At 35.6% G+C, this 12,506-nt stretch overlaps 1 protein-coding gene across 3 annotated transcripts in view; it reads left to right on the top strand.

Annotated features, from left to right (window-relative positions):
- FOCAD (focadhesin) overlaps positions 1–12,506 on the top strand; it is a 283,295-nt gene that overhangs the window by 127,628 nt on the left and 143,161 nt on the right. For all 3 annotated transcript variants that reach the window (XM_081282574.1, XM_081282573.1, XM_081282575.1), the window contains 4 exons: positions 1,741–1,845; positions 2,499–2,600; positions 3,123–3,253; positions 5,589–5,715. In XM_081282574.1, coding sequence (XP_081138700.1) covers positions 1,741–1,845; positions 2,499–2,600; positions 3,123–3,253; positions 5,589–5,715 — 465 coding nt within the window. The remainder of the gene's footprint in view (positions 1–1,740; positions 1,846–2,498; positions 2,601–3,122; positions 3,254–5,588; positions 5,716–12,506) is intronic.

The raw sequence follows: 12,506 nt of genomic DNA, 5'->3' as shown, positions 1-12,506 counted from the left end.
GACCCTCATTGCTATACAAAATTACATATAAGAGGTTGTGAGGGGAATGGGAAAATAAACCAGGAGAAAAATGAATTACAGTAGATGGGGTAGAGAGAGAAGATGTGAGAGAAGGGGAGGGGGGATAGTAGGGGATAGGAAAGGTAGCAGAATACAACAGTTACTAATAGGGCATTATGTAAAAATGTGGATGTGTAACCGATGTGATTCTGCAATCTGCATTTGGGGTAAAATTGGGAGTTCATAACCCACTTCAATCTAATGTATGAAATATGATATGTCAAGAGCTTTGTAATGTTGTGAACAACCAATAAAAAAAAAAAGAAAAAAAAAGAAACTTTATAGGCATTTTAAGTTATTCACTATTTCCTATTTCCTAACCCTTTTCCTGGCCCCACCCCTCCCCAAAAGTCCTGAGCAACTACTAGTCTAATTTCTCTCTCTGTAGATTTGCCTATTCTGGGCATATCTTTCATATAATTGAGATCCTATAACACATGTCTTATGATTGACTTTTCACATTTAGCCTAATGTTTTTAAGGTTCATTCGTGTTGTAGCATGTATCAGTACTTCATTTCTTTTTATGGCTGCACAATATTCCTTTGTTTAGTTATCCTACACTTTATTTTTCAGTTCGGCAGTTGTTGACCATTAATATAATTTCCACTTTTGGAACACTGTGATTAATGCTGCTATTTACATAAATCTACAAGTTTATCTAGGCATGTTTTAGTTTTAGCTCTTATATTTAGGTCTAAAATCCATTTTAAGTTAATTTTTTACATGTGATGTGAGAAAGGGGTCCAGTTTTATTCTTTCGAATGTAGCTATCTAGTTGGTGGAATTCAGCACTATTTTATAAAGAGACCTTTCTTTTCCCCTGACATTTTTTCTTGTCATATTTATTGAAAACAAACTGATTACAAATGTAAGCATTCATTTCTGGACCCTGTATTCTATTCCATTGAGTTGTATTTTTATTCTTGTGTTTGTATCGTGCTGTTTTGATTATTGTAGCTTTGTAGTAAATTTGGGGTTTCTCAAACTTCCCAATTCCAGATTTGAATTTGAGTCCTCAAATTTTGTTCTTCCTACTCGAGATTATTTTGTCTATTTAGTGTCTCTTGCTTTTACATATGAATTTTAAGACCAGTGTCTTAATTTTTGCAAGGAAGCCAGCTGGGATTTTGATAGGAGTTGCATTCAATTTGTAAATGAATTTGGGAAATATTTTCATCTTAACAATTTTACATTGTGTGATCCATGAATAAATTGCTTTTCTCATTTTGTTACATGTAAAGATTGAAATAGGAACCTATTGAAACTTTAATCCATTAATTCTTAATCCCCTTATAATATACCAATTTAAATTATTTTGCATTGGACGAACCCATTGAATATTTCATTATTATAGGACTTATTTTGTTGTTTTTAATACAGCTGAAATTTGACTTTTTGTTAGAACTACAGATTTCTTTGGGGTAGAATATATATTAATTTATGTATTGTTCTGAATTAATGTTATAGTTGTTTAAGAAAAGTACTTTGGAAGCTAATTATAAAAAGTGGAATGCTATTGGTATTGCCATTAATAACAAATAGCTAACTGACATTTTTGTTTTCTGATTTATTCATTGTCATATTCCTTTCAAGAAAAAAAAGAGGTAAACATTGCTTTATAAATTGATTGCTTGCTTTTAGAATAAGTTGTAGTTAATATATATTTACATTCATCTTAGGTACCAAATCTGATTCCAGTCTTGATGTTCAAATTGGGAAGACCACTGAAACCTATATTATATAATGATATATTGTATACTTTACCTATGCTTGGTGTTCACAAGGTTAGTATATTGATCAGTTTACTTGGGAGAAAAAAAGAAAATGAGACCTAAATAGTACATTGAATTCAATTTGGTATTATGAAATTGTAAGCCCCAATAACTATTTCCCTTATTGGGCCATGTTTAAGAATTAATCATTTAAAAAATTTGTAAATCTGTTGTAATTAGTTATACATTATAGTAGAATGTATTTTGATATATGTATGGAATATAACTTCCCATTCTTCTGGTTGTACATTGGTCATGTAATCATATATGTACATAGGATAACAATGTCTGATTCATTCTGCTATCTTTCCTGTTCCCAGTCCCTATCCCTTCCTTTCATTCTTCTTTGTTTAATCCAAAGTACTTCTATTCTCCCCTACCTACCCCCAAGAATTAATTCTTCTAAGTCACTTCATATCCAAATTTTCACATTGACTTTCTCTGAGATCCCCTGAGGTCCTGTTTTTTCTAAGATTCTGTTTCTCCAGGATTGCTAGCTAGCCCTTCCCAAAGTTATTTCCCATCCTCTAAGAAGATGAGTAATATTTCAGCAACCTTCCATTTCAGTCTTCACTTAATAGCAAGGAATTTAAAATGCTTTTGTTAACCTTAAGGCTGTCTATATTTATATTTATGAATCCAGCATTTCTTTAATATTTTCCTAGGTGTGTGTAGGACAGATTCTGCGAGTAATCCAACTGCTTGGAACTACCCCACAACTAAGAGGTATCACTTTGCGCCTGTTGACATCTTTGTGGGAAAAACAGGTAAGCTCAGAAGTACACTTGTATGAGTATTAACATGTTCCTTTCAGTGAAGAAAAATGTCATTATGTGGAACAGTGCTTTGATGTAGTGGTGTGAGTGGCATCAATGATTGCACTGAGTAATTTTGATTTATTGTGATGTATTTGATCTATAATATAGTCAGTTGTGATTGGCTCTCAGTGTAGTTGAGAATATAAAATAATCTTTTTTCCTTATTTCTGAAATGTATCTTTCCATTTGTGTGAGAAAGTAATGGAAATATGGTTGTAAGTGATTAGAGCCTTTGTAATTAGGATGAGACATAGCCACTTTCTTCTTCTTTTATGAAATGATACAGTACATGGGTCTGTATGAAAATCTTCAGTAATCACAACAGCATTCTTCTCTGCTGATTAGAAGAAATGCATTATAATTTCCAATGCAAATGTAAGATTTGGAGGTAAACATTGTTGCATAAAAGGAGATAATGATTATTCAACTCATGTTGGGAAATTACCTTTTTTTGTGAAACTGCCTTATTAGGACCGTGTGTATACTGAGCTACAACGCTTCATGGCCATGTCTGATGTGCCTTCTCTCTCTGTGGGCAAGGAACTGCAGTGGGAGAAACTGATTGCAAAAGCAGCATCAATCAGAGATATATGCAAGCAAAGGTAAAATGTGCTTAATTCTTGGATATATTTTGATATATATATATATATATATATATATACACTTGTATATATACATGTATACATATATAAATATTTACTTTTTAAAAATATTATTATATGAAAGAATAAAGAATTTTTCAATGCATGTTTTTTGAGTGTAATATTTAGTACTCTTGGACATTAACTTTGAGAAGCAAGTATGTCTTTCCCTTTCAGGTCTAGTCTTGTATCAAACTTATGGGATATTTATATACTTTTCTGGATAACAATTTAATATTACAGTAAAACATATGATGTCATGCTTTCTATTTTTCTGTATATAAGTTCCTGAAAACTAAGCTGTGGATTACAGTCCTAAGCTGTTCTTTTTTTATATTCTGCCTATGTTATACCTGATCCTACAAGTGTTTTTATAGGGAAGAGGGCTGGTGTTGTGTGCAGTGGTAGAGTGCTTGCCTAGCACATGTGAGGCCCTGGGGTTCGATTCTCAACACTGCATATAAATAAAGTAAAGGTACTTTGACAACTAAAAAAAATATTTAAAAAAAAAAACATTTTTAAAAAAGCATTTTTATAGTGAAGATCTTGTGTGATTCACTGTATGGAATTATTAGGACTTTATAACAAGGATGTAAATAATGTTGAATTTCCATCCAAAATTTAACCCATAGGTGAAGACAGACAGCTGACTGTTCTAGATTAGAGATTACTAAAGAGGTTAGAGGAGGTAAGACTGAAATGCAAGAACAAAGCTCTAACTTTCCTTTTTTTTTTTTTTTCTTGCATGGGGTAAGGTAAAAATATTTGCAGAGGAAATAGAGTGTATTTGAATTCACCTTTAGTCTTGCAGTTTTGTGTGTTAATTACGCCTCTGCCTAGTAGCATTCTGGAAGCCTCTTGCTTACTGTCAGTGACCGAGGTGTGAATGGCGCTTCCTGAAATTGGGTGGACATTTGGCTCAGATTTTGATCACATGGATAATTCCTGTTTCAAGTAAAATCCTGGTCAGAATTACTGGAATCTAAGCCCTAGCAATTCTGCTTCTTTTCTAGGCTTCTGCCGTTCTACAACACACACACACACACACACACACACACACACACACAAACACACACACACAAACACACACACACACACACAATCACCACAGTCCAAATTATATAAAAAAAATATATATTACAAATATGCAGCCCAACACCTGGAAGTCTTCATTGTATTGAGGTGTTGGCATGGAAAAAATTTCAGATTTAAGAGAGGTTAATAGCAGACATTCTGATTTTACATACTTAAGGCTGAGATTCAGGAGAGATTGGCTATCAGAACAGTTCAGAGACAATAGATAACTTATTCAGTGTTCCTTTCAGATACTACCTTAAGATATGTTGGAATTTTTCAGCTTTAGAAAACCATTTCCATTTGTGGGGCAGTGAACGAATGGAATCCTGTCAGGCCATTTCCGCAATTGACAGTTTGTTAATTAGGAAAAAAATATATCATTGAAGGATAAGCAGGAATTCTGAGAATAGACCTGTGTAATTCTGCAGTTAAAGATGTTCTGGGCACAGCACAGTAAATGTGGAACAGATAGGAGGAAGGGGAGAAGGATGAGTCAGGTGGTCTGGAAGTGCCTGGTGGGAGACAGGCACTCAGTCACTTGTAATCTGTATCAGTGTTTTTATCATCAGCAGCACTGTGTGTTATCACGTTAGTATTTCTACTACCATAAATCATCTCCTGATCAAATCTCTGTTTTCATAGTGCCTGGTCTCAGAGCATATACCAGGCTGAAATAGTTCTGTCTTTACTAATAATCTCAATAAGATAAGTCAGTATTTTTTTTTTATCATTATTATAGACTTGAGTTTTTCTCAATTCAGACCATATAGGATTTCTGATTTAGGAGAATAAAACTTGTTAAAAGGTGTTTTTTGAATAAATTTTTATGTAAAAAAAATGAGCATTGTCAGTAGAAATCAACATGGTATAAATATTTGAAGAAAAACACGATGTTATTATTTGAGGGTTAACATATAGTAGGCACCTGGGGAAAGAAAAGCTATGATGCTTTTTGCTTAAAAGGTCTGGGAATGGAGATAGGTGTGGTGGTAGATGCCTGTAATCCCAGCCACTTGGGGAGGTGGAGGCAAGAAGACCACAGTTCAAGGCTAACCTGGTCACCTTGGCAAGAACCTGTCTCAAAACTAAAGAAAAGAAAAAGGCCAGGATGTAGCTCGATATACAAAGCTCTGGGTTTAATCATAGTATTATAAAAAACAAAAACAAAAACTGGGAATAGTAAGCTCTAATTTTGTTTTTAAATTGTCATTTCTTGCAGGCCCTATCAACATGGTGCAGACATGTTGGCAGCTATTTCTCAGGTGCTGAATGAGTGCACCAAGCCTGATCAAGCTACTCCAGCAGCCTTGGTGTTACAAGGTCTTCATGCACTCTGCCAAGCTGAAGTAGGTGCTTTTGAGTTGTTTTGGGTAACTCTGAAGAAAATAATTTAAAAGCCATGTTAGCTACCAGGATTATTCAGATAATAAAAGCCTGAATATTAATTCTCAGAGATTTTTGTTTGGAAGAATAAAGCAGGACCTTTAAAATTATAGAGAAGACTCTTAAACCATCTGGTCATGTAGACATTCTCTAGCCACCAAAGAAAACTTTTGGTTTTCTACTTGTTCTTATTTATTTTTATTAAAATAGAAAAGATACTTATGTTTTTAGAATTCTTGAATATATTACTTAATTTTGTGACTAGAGCATCTTAGATTCAGGTGAGGTGAGGAAATTGGCATAGTCTATAGCCATCAAAAATTATTATTGATTTGAAGATTGATGAAGAAATCTTTGTTTCCCAGTGATTAGATTGTTGGGGGGGTGGTAAACATTAGAACTGAACTCATAAGCCATTTTCTGAGCTTTAGACTATTCCTGGAATTACAACATAGCAGAGAATATTTACTGTCTTGAAGAAATATGATAATTGCATCAAAGACCATTCATTGCCTTAGCCAAAGCTTTTGAAACGGTAAATGTACATATTGTTGCTTTTAATGAATGAGGATACATGGAGTTCTTATAAGGTTATGGCTAATTATGGGTTAAAATGAAAGAATCATAATAATATAAGCAATAACTATATTGAGTGTTTATATGCTCATGTCCTTTTGCTAAACACTTTTCTGTTATGATCCCCAACAATTCTGCAACATAGGAATTAATACCATTTACAATTGAGGAAAATAGATTTGAGAAAGAAGGTAGATATTTGTTCAGGATCTTGGTAAGAGAATAAACTTTTGTGTGGACACTTATTTCATCAGATGGTGAACATCATTCCTATTGAGAGACTGGTGTGTGGTAGTGACAGTGCTTTCAGATTATGTGCCCAGTAGTTAGAAAAGTTGTTAGAACTTTATGGTAGAAGATGGTTACAGCAGGGGATTACTACATATATCCAAGGACTTTTGTCTTTTATTGCTTCAATCACTTTAGGGATTTGGGAATATCATTTAATAATTATATTACTATTCAAGATTTATTTATGCTAATAAAGCTAAACCTTATTTTTTCAATAGGTTTTGAGCAGAAACAGAATTCTATGCTTCTCTTTCCAAAAATTGACCACTTTTATTATTTTGAAGTATTTCCTTTTCTTATTTTTTCCAAATAGGCATCAACTCATTTCTGAAATTAACTTTTTCCCCCTAATAAATAGTAATTCAGTATTACTGTTTCTACAATTCCATTGTTTCCTGCTGTTACTGTAAGGTTTATGTCAATGCTTACTAACTCATAAAAGATGCCCTGAGTTTGGCACTGACTTTTCTTGTTCAGTTTTTGTAAGGCATCATCGTTAATGGTGGTTAGTACTCCCGAAATGAAAAATATTTCCTGATGTGGTAGGAAAGCATCATTGTTTTAGACACTTGTGGAATTTTGTCTGATAACCAGTTGTTAGCTGTGTGTCCTTTGACTAATTTGCTTATCTTCTCTGAGATTTTGTTTCTTCAAATGAGGATGAAATCACATTATACAGAAAAGACCTAGCATAGTATCTACTTAATATCTACCCATATACATGTTCTCTAAATGTTGAATTTTCTCCTTGTATGAATTTGTACTTATTTGGATAAAATTAATGCCCTCAAGGAGGGTCTAAATAACTTTTTAATATTTTCCTTGAAATAAATGTATGATGTGATAAATTTAACTTTTTTTTTCTTTTTTTTTATTGGTTGTTCACAACATTACAAAGCTCTTGACATATCATATTTCATACATTAGATTGAAGTGGGTTATGAACCCCCAATTTTACCCCAAATGCAGATTGCAGAATCACGGCGGTTATACATCCACAATTTTACATAATGCCTTATTAGTAATTGTTGTATTCTGCTACCTTTCCTATCTCCTACTATCCCCCCTCCCCTCCCTCCCATCTTCTCTCTCTATCCCATCTACTGTAATTCATTTCTCTCCTTGTTTATTTTCCCATTCCCCTCACAACCTCTTATATGTAATTTTGTATAGCAATGAGGGTCTCCCTTCATTTCCATGCAATTTCCCTTTTCTCTCCCTTTCCCTCCCATCTCATGTCTCTGTTTAATGTTAATCTTTTCTTCCTACTCTTCCTCCCTGCTCTGTTCATAGTTGCTCTCATTATATCAAAGAAGACATTTGGTATTTGTTTTTTAGGGATTGGCTAGCTTCACTAAGCATAATCTGCTCTAGTGCCATCCATTTCCCTGCAAATTCTATGATTTTGTCATTTTTTATTGCTGCATAGTACTCCATTGTGTATAGATGCCACATTTTTTTTATCCATTCATCTATTGAAGGGCATCTGGGTTGGTTCCACAGTCTAGCTATTGTGAACTGTGCTGCTATGAACATCGATGTGGCAGTATCCCTGTAGCATGCTCTTTTAAGGTCTTCAGGGAATAGTCCGAGAAGGGCAATAGCTGGGTCAAATGGTGGTTCCATTCCCAGGTTTCCCAGGAATCTCCAAACTGCTTTCCAAATTGGCCGCACCAATTTGCAGTCCCACCAGCAATGTACAAGTGTACCCTTTTCTCCACATCCTCGCCAGCACTTGTTGTTGTTTGACTTCATAGTGGCTGCCAATCTTACTGGAGTGAGATGGTATCTTAGGGTGGTTTTGATTTGCATTTCTCTGACTGCTAGAGATGGTGAGCATTTTTTCATGTACTTGTTGATTGATTGTATATCCTCCTCTGAGAAGTGTCTGTTCAGGTCCTTGGCCCATTTGTTGATTGGGTTATTTGTTATCTTATTGTCTAATTTTTTGAGTTCGATGTGTCTCCTGGAGGCAGCATATTGTTGGATTTGTTTTTTTAATCCATGATACCAGCCTATGTCGCTTTATTGGAGAGTTTAAGCCATTAACATTCAGAGTTACTATTGATATATGGTTTGTACTTCCATCCATGTTTGATTGTTTATCCTTTTTTTAAAAAATTTAGTTTGTTTCTCCATGATTATCTTTCCCCTCGCCCTCTGTCTTTACTGAGGCACTTCCCACTGATGGTTTTGGTTATTGTTTTTCATTTCTTCCTCGTGTAGTGTTTTGCTCAAAATGCTTTGCAATGCTGGTTTTCTGGCTGCAAATTCTTTTAACTTTTGTTTATCATGAAAGATTTTTATTTCGTTGTCATACCTGAAGCTTAATTTTGCTGGATACAGAATTCTTGGTTGGCATCCATTGTCTTTCAGTGTTTGAAATACATTGTTCCATGACCTTCTTGCTTTCAGTGTCTGTGATGAAAAATCCGTTGTTAACCTTATTGGTTTACCCCTGAATGTAATCTGTCTCCTTTCTCTTGTAGCTTTTAATATTTTCTCTTTGTTCTGTATATTGGATATCTTCATAACAATGTGTCTTGGCGTTGGTCTACTGTGATTTTGTGTGCTCGGTGTCCTGTATGCATCTTCAATTTGTATATCTGTTTCCTTTTTTATTTCTGGAAAGTTTTCTGTAATTATTTCATTCAGCAGGTTACTCATCCCCTTGGTTTGAATCTCTGTACCTTCTTCTATCCCGATGACTCGTAAGTTTGTTTTTTTTATGTTATCCCATAACTCTTGGATGTTTTTCTCGTGATTTTTTCCAGCCTTTCTGAGTTGGCTAGACTCTTTTCAAGATGATATATTTTGTCTTCATTCTCTGACGTTCTGGCTTCTACTTGCTCCACTCTGTTAGTGATACTCTCAATTGAGTTTTTAATTTGGTTTATCGTTTCCTTCATTTCTAGAATTATTGTTTGATTATTTTTTATAATCTCTATCTCCTGATAAAGATGCTTAACTTCTTCTTTTATCTGTTTATGTAATTCATTCTCAATGTGTTCTTTCGCTGCTTGAATTTGCTGTCTTGTATCCTCTTTAAGGTTCCATTCCATCTGTCTAAGGTGTTCCTTGAGTTCTTTATATGACCATTTTTCTGATGACTCTAGGTCCTCCTGAATATTTAGGCTGTCCTGCATTGTTTGTACTCCTTTTCTTCCTTGATTTTTGAAGCTGTTCATGTTACTTCTTGTTCTGTTTGACTGCTGAGTTACTGTTTACTCCTGTAAATTTATTTGATGCTTGGGAGGAAAGGTATTAGAAGGGAAGGGAAGAAGTCACTAAAGAGAATGAGATTAAGCAGGTAGAATTCAAGGAAGGGGGGATAAGAGAAATGAAAAGACAAAAGAAGAAAAAAAATAGGAAATAAAAAAAGAAAAAAATTAAAAAAAACCAAAATAATAAATAAAATTAAAATTAAAATTAGAAGAAAAAAAATTTAAAAAAATTGTAAAAAAAATTTTTTAAAAAACAAGAAAGAAAAACGAAAATGAAAGAAAAACCCAAATCAAAAAAAAAAGAGAAAAGAAAAAAAGAAAAAAAAAACCTAATAAATGCAGTCTTAGAGTTTGATTAACTTCTCTTCCAGTAGGTGGTGCTGTGCCCACCAGGCCAAGTTTCTCCTGTCAATATGCGGGAAGCAATCACTGTGCAGCAACTCCTCCCAGACTGGGCGAGTCTCCAATCCTGAGTGCCTAGGGCCTCTTCTTGTGTCTAGTCACTTCCCACTTTTCCTCTAGCCAGGCCCCTCTCACGGGTGCCGCTCACCACAATACTGGCTACACGCCAGGTCTGCTGCTCCCGGGAGCCCTGTTTTCATGAATGACTGGGCACACTCTTCCAGTTTGCCATTCCCTCAGACCCTATGTTTGTAGAGCTTGGGGCTGAGAATCCTCAGCGAATTTTACTTGCCCTCCGGTAGCCACGCCCCCGGTAGGTGGTGAAAGAGGCCTCAGCAGTCAGCCCTGGTGGGAGCGGTATTTCCGCGCCGCGGGTCCCGTGCCACCTCTGATTCCCTCGGGCTGGCTATCGCGCTCACGGGAGAGCTGGGAGGGGCCCTTAAGGTTTCCCCGATGTGTGGAGAGGGAAGGCTAGGGAATTACACACCTGTAGCCGCAGGTTTCAATGAAGTTATCTTCTCCGCCGCAGTCTGATGACGTCAGTTCTCTGCCATGGTGGTGTCTCTTGCAAATGGCGACAGTTCATTTCCCTTTGCCGGGCGACCAATGCAACGGGTGGGTCCTTACTGTCTCTCCCAAGCCCCGTTTCAAACCTGTGGCCACTACTTATCAAGGCTCGGTAGGCATTTACCTCCGTAGGATCAGAAGGGCTGACCAGTTGTTTCAGCCGGATGGATTAGTGCTGAGTCACAGCTGTTTGTCTGCAGGACGCAGGCGAACGGGAGCTTGAATTCAGCCGATCCGGGCTCAGTGTGTGTTCTGGGAGGCCCAGACTGTTCGCCCCAGATCCACGTCAGCTCAGCATTGCCTAGTGATCCTGGGCAAACAGATTTAGGTTGTTTACGACTCCCTATGCCTGCATAGCTGAAGAGGTCAGAGACTTGACCTCTCCGCGCCCGCCGCCATGTTGGAATCCCAAAATTTAACTTTTTCTTCCAAATGGCATCCTACCTTCATTCATTTTGTACTTCATGGAGACTTTTGGGATTGTTGAATACTTTGTCCCTACTCCAGTCTCCCAATTTAAACAATTACCCCCAAAGTTAGTTTTTGAGTCCATTATTATATAGTGCTACCTTATTCTCACATTCTTTTCTACTCTTGAAGAATTGAGGCATCATATTTAGATATTTACTAAAGTCTATATCTTATTCTGATGCCTCAACAGTCCTTCCTACATTTAATTAAAGGTTTCCTTTCCCATTATGCCCTCCACTAATACTACAAAATCCAAATCCCATAACTGTTTTTTCAAAATTCCCTTTTAAGAAACTTGACTAATATATTACAAATTAAATAAGAATTCTATATGTTGTCTATCTAACCATAGCTGCTAGTTTCCTTAAGTTCTTTTTTTTTTAAATATTTTTTAGTTGTCAATGGACCTTTATTTTATTTATTTCTATGAGGTGCTGAGAATCGAACCCAGTACCTCGCACATGCTAGATAAGCGCTCTACCAAAAGAGCCACAACCTCAGCCTCCTTAAGTCCTTTTTAAAACAAGATGGGCATTAATAAGTAATAAAGCAATTCCAGCAGTATTGCTTTATTACTTATTAATAAAGTAATAAGTAATAAAGTAATAAGTAATAAATAATTTTTAAAGTAAAAAATTGCTTCATTTTACTTTAAAAATTGCTTCCTTACCCTTTATTTTTCATCTGTTTCTTTTCTAGAATGTAAACTATATTGTTGATGCTTATTAGACATGAATAAGTCATATATACTGTGCTTTCTTTATACAAATGACAAATGTTCTGAGTTGTATTTGTAGAAACTGCGTTTCTATTAGTTTTGGTAATAAAAATGTTCTTTTTAAATGTCTGGTCATGAATAGCTTTATGTTCATCTAAATAAGTAGAAAAAATTGCTTTCCCTTTCCATCTTGACTTTCTGACTTTATCCAGAAAAAAACATCTTGATGGTAGTACTGTATCTCTTGGTTTTATTTAAGGCTTCCCAGGCTCTGTATTTGCTTCCATTATTTGTGAAGCGGCACCTTGATAGTCTCTGCTGCATGTTAAAATTTAAAATCTACAGAATTCAGCAGTTCTGGGTGGACTGTGCTCATTACTTTTGGGCTAATCTTTTGCTTTCTGGCTAGCTTGCTGTCCTGGGGAGTCAGTGTGCATTCTTGGAGCTCTGCCTCCTAATTGATGTCATGTGTGAAGCCTTGCCACAGCCACCAGTTTCAAGAATG

Source organism: Spermophilus citellus (genome assembly GCF_964194105.1).
Source record: "Spermophilus citellus genome assembly, chromosome: 2".
NCBI lineage: Eukaryota > Metazoa > Chordata > Mammalia > Rodentia > Sciuridae > Spermophilus > Spermophilus citellus.
Note: the sequence above shows the minus strand (reverse complement) of the source record. Positions and strands in the feature narration are given on the sequence as shown.